Source organism: Lepidothrix coronata, unplaced genomic scaffold (genome assembly GCF_001604755.1).
Source record: "Lepidothrix coronata isolate B3197 unplaced genomic scaffold, Lepidothrix_coronata-1.0 Scaffold141, whole genome shotgun sequence".
Taxonomy (NCBI): domain Eukaryota; kingdom Metazoa; phylum Chordata; class Aves; order Passeriformes; family Pipridae; genus Lepidothrix; species Lepidothrix coronata.
Genome location: NW_016690321.1, coordinates 44143 through 53831, shown reverse-complemented (window position 1 = coordinate 53831; position 9689 = coordinate 44143). Strand labels below are relative to the sequence as shown.

The 9689-nt window shown below is 42.8% G+C and overlaps 1 protein-coding gene across 1 annotated transcript in view; it reads right to left on the bottom strand.

Annotated features, from left to right (window-relative positions):
- Positions 1-9460: 9460 nt before the first annotated feature.
- LOC108503536 (histone H2B-like) overlaps positions 9461-9689 on the bottom strand; it is an 8304-nt gene continuing 8075 nt past the window's right edge. The window contains exon 3 of the mRNA XM_017827566.1: positions 9461-9686. Within this exon, the coding sequence (XP_017683055.1) occupies positions 9461-9686 (226 nt within the window). The remainder of the gene's footprint in view (positions 9687-9689) is intronic.

Sequence of the window (9689 nt, the reverse complement as noted above, 5' to 3'; positions counted from 1 at the left end):
TCTCCAACAGAAGGGATATATTGCAGAAGTGTTTGATCTGAAGCTGTTTGGAGCAACTGCAATGTAACATTTGAATGCAAATGTGAAACATTTGAAGCTGGAGTTTCAAATATACACTTCTTTTATTAACATTGTTTTGATCAAATAATTGAGAAAATTTGAGTAAATTTACATTTAAATACCATCTTTTTAACAGGGGATTTTTGTAATTTTTGATGCTTTCAACCTTAACTGCTGCATCCTGGAGCTAAAAGCTGTGGTTTTTTTTTTCTCTTTTATTTTCTTTTTCAAATGAAACAAAGACAAATTTTAACTCATCATAGCAATATATTAATTCATATTCAGTGGAAATTTGAATAGGCCTAAACTTAAACAAAGAAAGCAAACTGGAACTAAAAGGGCTGACTCAGCTTTTAGTAACCTTACCAGTGGATCCAAATTAATTTTTTGAAAGCATTCCAGAATGAGACAGGCTGCTCTGGGGGCTGATCACTGGTGTATGTGGGACTTGTTTGAAGAAAGCTGCAAAGAGCAGAGCAGGGTGAGGGGAACAAAAAAAACCCGTGGGATGGGAACACCTCTTATTAGTTCCATTAAAGTAGAAAATTAGTCAAGTGCATTGACTGTGCCTGCTTTGTAAGCAAGCATTCATGTAACAAAAATACCATCCTAAATTGTCTTGTCAAAACACTGCCAGCAGTGTTTGCAGAGATCAAGTATTTATTTGGACATGGAGACTGAATTTCTGCAATGGACTTAAACAGACCAGCTTATGCTGCCATTTGTCACCTTTAATTATATGTTTCAGTGCAGGCTATATGGCATAAGACTTACTTTCTCTGATGCACAACTTCCCACTTAGCCCATATGCCTCCAGCCTTGCCTGTGGCACAGCTGACCGATAAGTCAGTGCAGCCATACGCAGGTTCTACTGAGACCAGTGCTGCTAGAGGACTTTTCTCTGTTCAGTGTCTTAGCAGTGACAGCAACAGCATCACAATAAGCAAGTCTGACTACCCATTCCCTCAAGGACTACAGAAAATAGAGAATCATTACCATATTTTCAGAATTGCAAAGAAACATAGTAGGCTGGTGAAAAGTAGAAATTAGGTAACCTGGTTTCTTGTGTCTTCTTTCCTGTGGACTTCTTGATGCCTGGAGCTCACATTGCAACATTTCTCTTGAAAGAAAAAACCTGGATTTTTCTCACCTACTAAACTATTTATAGTCACAAAACTCATAAGAAGTAAGTGCCTTTAAAACCTTGGCTGCTTTGTTAAATTCTGGCTGAGATTGCCTGGGAAGCTCAAAAGATACTGCTTGACAAAGCTACCAACAGCCCTGCTCTGTATCCCTCATTTCTGTAGGGAGCCAGGCTAGAATGATCCCTGTGTCCTGCAAATGAACACGAACCACACGTGTCTATGGTTTCTTATTCCCCTTTGCCAAGTTTGAATCTCGCAGTGTTTAGCCAAACTGGTTTCATATACAGGTCTGCAGTCTTCCTCCTGCCAGGGAGTGTTGATGTCCTCTGGTGCAGGAGGATGAGCTGCTGGTGAGGGAGCCTTCGGTGGCATTTCTGTATCTTGTACTGGTGGATCTGGGCAGTGCCCACAGGACCCTGGTTTGAACGGGAAAGAAAAGCAGCTCAGCTGGGAAGCATGCCACCAAAAACATGTCTTCACCGAGAAAACAAATGGGCCGGAAACACTCAGGTGTAAATCCCCAAAACTGGTCTTGGAAGCCTTGGGATAAGAGGTTACTGGATACATACAGTATTTATTAGCTAGGAAACGAGAGTGTGTGTTTCCATCAGGCAGCACAGGACCAAGTTTTTACCTGGCTCTTCTATTTGCCTGTTACAAGTGGCAGGTTGCTGTTCAGGTTATTGATCTCTAACAGAGACATTCTTGCTATCTCTTTCTTCTGAGTTCTTGTTCTCAGTTGCTTTGATATGGCTCTTGGTGAGGTAACAAGTGTCAGATTTGGGGTCACCTAGAAAAACTCTAAACTTGAAGGCACCAATCAACAATTCACTAATCAGCTGTGGTGGAGGGAAGGGCTAGAAAAATGTACCTTTTCCAAGAAAATTGGATTTGGCACCATCTGATATTTGCACAGTGGAAAATTCCTGATCCTGTCTCTACACCTGTCACTGGCCAAGGCCAGAAAGCTGCAGTGACTGCGTTCGCCTCACATTCCCATGTATTTCCCTGCCAGCTACCTGGGCAGTGGCTGGGTGATGCTATTTCAAATCTGCTAAAAAAGCATCTGCTCTGATAGTGAACCAAAGATGTAAAAAAACCCCCTAAAAATAATGAGATGATATGGGATCTTAGTGCACTGACATTGTCTGAGATAAATTTTGTAAAGAAAACTTAACTTCTTTTACTATTTTAATGAGCTGTAGTAGTTATTTTTAAATATATGAAAGAAAAATCAGAATTAGAATTTGAATTAGAGTTTGAATTAGAATTTGAGCTTTTACTTTTAATTCTTCTCTTGCTTCTTTGAATTAATGAACTGTTCTATTGTACATCATTTGCAGCCTTTGACCAAAGGGATACCTAACATCCATAACAATAGATAGGCCTTTGTAAATGCAAAAATAACTTTGATAAGAGAACTTGTAATCAAGTTTAGGTGTTGGAGATGGAGTGATTTGGATAGATGATGGCTGCATTGCAGGTCTGCATGTTCATTCCATACCAGTTTTACCATGATGCTGACTTTGTGTTGGGAATATTCAACTCAAATCCCACAGATTTCATGAATGGGGTTTGACTTATCCTGGAATAGTCACAGTCACTTGTCATCATTCCATTCCTTCCCCATAAGACAGTTTGGCCACAGTATGTACAGAAACTGGTTCTACATTTGAGGGAAGGTCAACAAAAGGTTGAAAGGTTTGGGATGTGATGAAAGATCAAATCCTGGAGTCCTTTAAATATTTCAGGTCTCCTCTGAGTTTTTTAACACACTTGCAAGACCTGGTTTTGTGGGGGGAGGGTTGGCTGTTCTGTTGCTGTTGTTTGTTTAATTTTAAGTATTCTTACTTTCATGTTGTTAATCTTTCAGGATTAATGTTGGCAGGAAATATTCCAAATAAAAAATGCATTGTGAAGAAAATAAAATTACAAAATTCATTACATTGATTAACCCTCCCATCTGGCACTGTGGAATCATGGTAGACAGACAAGGGCTTAAAGAAGCCCAGGAAAAGTTAAAAACTTCAGATAAGGATGCATCTCACTTAATTTCAGCCCTCTTTAGAGGTTCACACACAGTTTATTAACATTCTGAAGTGCCCTCTAGAGCCAGGAGAAGAAATAGCCATCCTAAAAGGCTAGTTCAGTCCATCTCTTCCATGCACCTGCTCTATAACACATGACTTGTTAGAGACAGCAGTTCTTTTTCCTCTCCTCCCTTGTTCGATGTCCCACAGGTTTGTTAGGTTTATGTTCCAGTTTCAAGTATCCTGTCCCACTGATACTTGGGGTGGGCCAAGAGATGGTCCCTTAAACAAACCCTTGCTGTCCAGCAGTGCTAGCAGGAGATGCTGTTGTGGAAGACTGCGGGTGGCAGTGGTACATCCCTGCCTGTCCCCTTCGATAATGGGCCCTTCTTGCCTATGGATTTTTCTGGTCCCTTTTGACCCTGCTGACATCAGCTTCCTCCACTGTGTCCTGGGACAGAAAGACCAGAAGTTCACAGTTACTCATGGTAAAAAGAAGTATCTTCTCTTGCCTATTTTCAGCTAAAGTACTCCTTTCACAGAGTTACCTTTATGGCAGCTGTTTGGCGTCAGGGAAAGGAAAGTCCTTGGGTTTGTCAGTGCTGCACTGAGAGTTGTGCAGAAGGTGATCCCCCCTCATTCTTGTGAGTGACAAGTTGTCAGTCACATTCTCAGTATTAGCAGAGCACATGTACAAGCCAGACATACAGGGGCTTACAGAGCTGCACTTGGGAATGCAAAGAAAGAATGTTGTGGATAACATCACTGCATCACAGTTCTAATGGTTTCTTCTAAGCCTAGGGAGACTAAGATTCAGTTTTAAATGGCTGAATCTGAACTGCAAAAAAAACCAAAAACCAAATCAAATCAAATTCAAATTGTTACTATTTTTGTCAAGGCAGGACTTTTATTTTCAGGTCAGGTCTTCCATTCTTAAAATATGATGGCTGCAAAGTGATTCCTCTTGGTAACCACCAGGGCTGGGAAGTATAATCAGAAACATTTTGACTTATTGCTAGTGTGCTTAGACAGAGGGAGAAAGGGAAATGCTTCCTTACTGAAGGCAGATAGATATTTTTGTACCTTTTTTAGCATTAACATTGAGGCACAGCCTGGTTTGAGGACTCCAGGACTTATTTTTTACACATTGTCCAGATCTGTTCAGAAAGAAGAGCTGTCAGTAATATAAAACTCTTTGAAAGGAAATTTGTAAAGAAGGAGTGATAGTTTCATGAGGGAGTTAAGGACATCTTCACAGTACTAAATCTGTTAATGGGAGATCTGGCAAGAGCAAGTCCCCACTCCCAGGGGTCTGGAAACCTGTGCTTCCCGAAGAGGGGAAGCTGGCCAGCTGCAGAGCGAGGACATGATGAGGACAGGAGCTCAGTGTTTCTCCCATGCTCCATGTTTGGATGTGAGCTGTGCCTGAGCGCTCGGCTGCCCGGTGTCCCTGAAGGGATGTCAGCAGATGCTCTTGGCCTGGGTGGATTCAGCCTACTTCCTACACCCTCATGAACAAATGATCAGGACATGGAAGGGAGGAAGGGAAACTTGTGAGAGAATGTGCTTCCCTGCACCTGAAGATACTCCCTGCATGACTGGCAGAAGCCATAAGGGCAGGGCATGGCTATGTGACCTGTGGTTTGCAAACACATGCAGTTTTAAAAAAGTACTTTCTAAAAATGGCATGATATTTGGAGGTACAAAGGCTTGGAAGTGTAGTAAACTCTTCTGGTAGAATTGATCAAATGCAGCCCTTGAAAAGAGCAGGTAATGCCTCTTTTTACCAGTCCAGTAATAAAAAAAACCAAAAACCAGCCCACTCCAAAACGAAAGAAGAAAAAAAAAGAAAAAAAAAAGGGGGAAAAAAAAAGTATTTCCTTATAAGTTTGGTTTTGGTTTTGTTTTTTTTTTTCTCTCTAATCTATGCCAGATACAAGCAGTAAAGAGAGTCCTGGCTATTGGGTCTAGCTGACCTGGGCCTAGGACTAGTTTTATAGAAAACATTAAAGCTGTTTGCATCTCCCCAGGTTAAATTGAGTCAAAATAAACCCTGTTGTCACTGAGGGCAACACAGAAGAAATTGTACCTTCTACTTTGTTTCTCACTCTGAGAAGATGCTTTGCAGACAGATGGAAATTGCTTAAGATGAAACAAAAAAAAGAAGTATTTTCAAGGAAGACTGTAAAATAACATCTTAACTACAGCATTTCCTTTGATCTTCATGACATTTTGAGCTCTGAGGAAAGGGAAACCCTAAATTGCACCAGGGAAGAATTAGATTACCAAGGACCACTCTTCTGACTCATGCACGCAGCAGGATCACAGTCTGTGCAGAAGAGGTACTTGTATGGAAGGCAATCTCCTCTTTACCTCCTTACAAGCTACACAGGGCTACATGTTTAATTTAGCTATTAAGATAGCTTTTTTTTCAGGTTGTTTTGTAGCTCTGCTGCCTCTCATGTTAACTTACTGCAATGCTTCTCAGCTTCAATGAGGCCTAGGACCACGAATAGTAACTAAAAGGCTCCAATTGGAGTGATGTGATTTATAGATCAAGAATGCAAATTATCTATTTTAATTATTCACCCCATCCCAAGCTGTAAGAGAAAGCATGGATTAAGAGGATACGTAGTGGACATCACCCTCACATTGCATTTTTGTTGATATTCACTGAGACAAAAGCTTCTCTAAACAAACAACTGCACCAGTGCTTTGGCCAGTCGTATTCTCAGTGAATTCCGTCATCTCACTCATAAAGCAAAACTGTACCTCTTTAGAGTGATGTCTGGAGATGAGCATCCTTCTTCTTTTAGCCACAGTACAGGCCAAACATTGAACCTGAGACACTTCCTTCTTCAGCCATTCTGTAGATGAGTCTTCTCACAGTGAGTAATGAAGGAGCCTAGAAAATAGTAGTCTCTTTCCCTAAAATCTTCCTCAGTAGGAGTCTTTTCCTCTTTAGCAGAGTAGATTGCAAGTGGGCATTGGTAATCAGGCTGCCTACTTCTCACCACCTTTTATATTTCAGGAAGCATATGGAGGCTGACACATTTCCTGATGTATGCTCAAAAATTACATCAGTTTGGATCCAGGGCTTCTGATTATCAACATGAAACTACAGACAACTCACAATCTCTTGCTGTTCTGCAGCAATTTCAATGAGCTTTGGAGGTAGCTGTTGTCACCTGATATGCACGGAAACAGAAGTAGGGAGGAATCTGGTGGTCTGCTCATTGCCTCATGGGCAGAAACGAATGGTGCATAGAGGTGGACTTAGTTTCAGATGAATGGTTGCTCCTTGAGGCTACCTGTGAGCTAGCACAGCTTATGTACTACTGACCAGGCTATAGTTTTAAATTCCCTTGTTCTGGATCTTTTCAAGACTGGTGGGTTAAACTTTCCATTTTTAATGGTATATCATACTTCTGACTCTAAAGAACTTGATGTGATGAATACTAAATCAGCCTTCAATGCCATAGCATTCTTTTCTTTATGTTTCTTGGAAAAGGTTTCAGTAGGTCAACAGGAATCCTTCTCTTGTAAGGCCCCTGGGACAAATTTTTTTTTTTTTTTATAAATATGGAAGCGATGGGACAGCTGTCATAGGAATTCTCATTTTAATTGATGCAAGCAATAAGGAAAGAATATTGCTTCATGCAGGTAATTTTTAAAAACCTCTTAGAATCTGTTAATCGGTTGAAAACTAGCAGAGGAGTCTAGTGGAAAAGGAACAGGAGAAATGGATGTATTCAGGGTTCCCCAAACTAAGGACTTTACATAACACACCTTATATATGCTGAAAAATAAGATGACAAAACAACCCACTAGCTCTTCTCTGAACATGCCTTCTTGCCCAGCTTCATGCATTTCCCCTGTTTTCACGGGTGTAGTGATACCAGCAGCTATTTTTGCTCTTAGCTCAGGTCTGTATCAGCTGCTGGACATCTCTGCCAAATTCCTCCTTTCCTTTGCAGACTCTGCATCCCAGCGTGCTCTAGAAAAAGTGCAGGGAACATCATCTTCAATCCCTGCCCTCCAGAAACACAGAGAGAGGAGAAGGACCAATCTCTTCTCCCTCAAGGATGTTTGTCCACCTGTGCTGAGGCACTGTGAGCTTGTTTTTATGAGGTGGTAGCTCATTTTCCTGGCTTCTCTGCAAAAGTGGAGGGTTGCAGATTGTATTTGGGCATCGTGGGTCACTGATGATGGAAGAAGAGAAATGAGAAGAGTCAAGCTCTTGGTTAGTAAAGGAGTAACAAAAATAGTGATGCAGGATTTTTCCATGGGGGCTGCAGAGGTGCTTAAATGCAGTGAGTGCTCTTCTGCAAGCAGGTCTTTCCCCCAGATCCTGTGTCAGAGAATGCAAGAGGTAAAACAGGTCCGAAAGGCAGCTCTTAAGTGTCTAGATTAATCAGAGAAAGCTAGCATGTAAAGGCAGTTATTCTCTGCTTGACCAAGGTGGGCACCAATGGGGAGCAGGTGAACACCAAGGGCTGCATGCCAGCCAGAAGTTTAAGACCAGCTGCCTTGGAGGAAATAAAATTGCCTAAGGCATCCTGGTGATGTGAGTGTCATGGTTCAGAGTGGGATGGGAAAAGATGGGAGTTCCCACCAGGTAGACTTGTACATTGTCACCCAGACCAAAACTAGGGGTAAGGATTTTCTCCAGAGAGGAGATGAAAGATGAAACAAACAGCTCTTTCTACGTTCCCTTTTTGGATCTTGTGACTGTTGGAGGGGTTGGAAACGCTGGTATCTAGAAGGACATTTTGGCAACTGAAGCTGGCTGCTGCTAGTCCAAAATCTCTTGAGATGTTTCCCTGTGAGGGTCAATGAAATGAAGGTGAAAGGGTGTTCCAGATCCAGCCAGCCACTGTGGGCCCTATAAAAGGTCAGCCAAGCCATTCCCACATTTTTATGTGTTTGATGACAAAAGAGTTGGGAGTCACTAAACTGAGGTGCAGGAAATGTTGTTTCCAGCTATACTGAACCTAAACCTGGTGACTACATCCAATGTCAATGACAAGTGCAAGTGGCAATAGAGTTTTGTTACAACTGAAATCTATGTCTCTGTCTACTAGGACTGTAATCAAACATTTGCATGCAACTTGGACAGAATTACTGTGTATTATCTGGATCTAGAGAGATGCTGAAGGCTCTCAAGAACCTTGAGAGCCTTTTATAGTCCCTGCTACACCAAAGAGAGGCAGGCACAAGCCTGTCAGGGCACCACCAGCCCTATCTGTCCCTGCCCAGCACCTCTTGGGCTCCCCCAACCCTGTCCAGGTTCCAGGACCCCATTCCAGCTCCCCTGGGTCCATCAGCCCCTGCCTCTGCAATACAGAAATAGGGCCAATCTCAAGCTCCCCATAGCCCTGCCCAGCCATGGTATCACTGCACCAGGGATTGTGTGATTAGCAGCATGAAAACCTGTTAGTAAATCATACAAACAGATTTTACAGATTTAGAACTGTGTGCTTTATTTAGAGTGTTTTTGCTTCTGCGTGCCAAAGACTTATATGAAGCTCTGTGGTCCGACAGAAACCTTTTAATCATTGGTCTTCATGTGCCAAATTATTCCACTAATATTAGAGAGCCTTTTGCTATGTTAACAATAGCCAAGACTTTCAGAGAAGGTAGCCCATTCTGAGGTGGATAAAGTATCTGCTGTGCAATACTTCATGCATAGAAGTGTGGAAAGTCTGGAAAGTTTAGGTTTGGAAGTATGGGAAAGAAATATCCCTAACTGAGTGTTTCACAGTCGTCAGAGGTACAAACTTCTGTAGGAGAAGCAGCGGCAGAGCTTGTGAGTGTTTGTGCTACCTCACTCTCTTAGAAATCATTCTGTTTTAAAGAATGAGATTCTAACTGTTTGCTTTCTTATCTAATGTAAAAAGGACCCTCTAAAGATTAAGACAGAGTCTCCTGACTCACAAAGAAAACCAAAATTTTTACAAAGAAAAACAAAACTTTCGCTCTCTCGAGGTCCGTTTAGTGGCAGGGCTGGGAATTTCTTGTCCCCTCGCCACGCAGATGCCTCTTTTTTTCTCGAGAAGACACCAACAGGCGAAAATAGCCGCTTCCACGGCCTCACAGATGTAGAAAAGATGTGACAGATAAAGGAATAAAGAGCCGTTCCATTTTACCACAAGAAACACAAGCGGGAGTTCGGAGCGCGGGGCGGGGCGGGCCGGTAGGAGCCAATCAGCGCCCGCCGCGCTGCTATAAAAGGGGCGCGGCCGCCGCCGAAGCTCGGTCTGTCGGTGACATGTCCGAGACCGCCCCCGCCTCCGCCGCCCCGGCCCCCGCCGCCAAGAAGCCGAAAAAAGCGGCGGGCGGCCCCAAAGCCCGCAAGCCCGCGGGGCCCAGCGTCACCGAGCTCATCACCAAGGCCGTGTCCGCCTCCAAGGAGCGCAAGGGGCTCTCCCTTGCTGCGCTTAAGAAGGCGCTG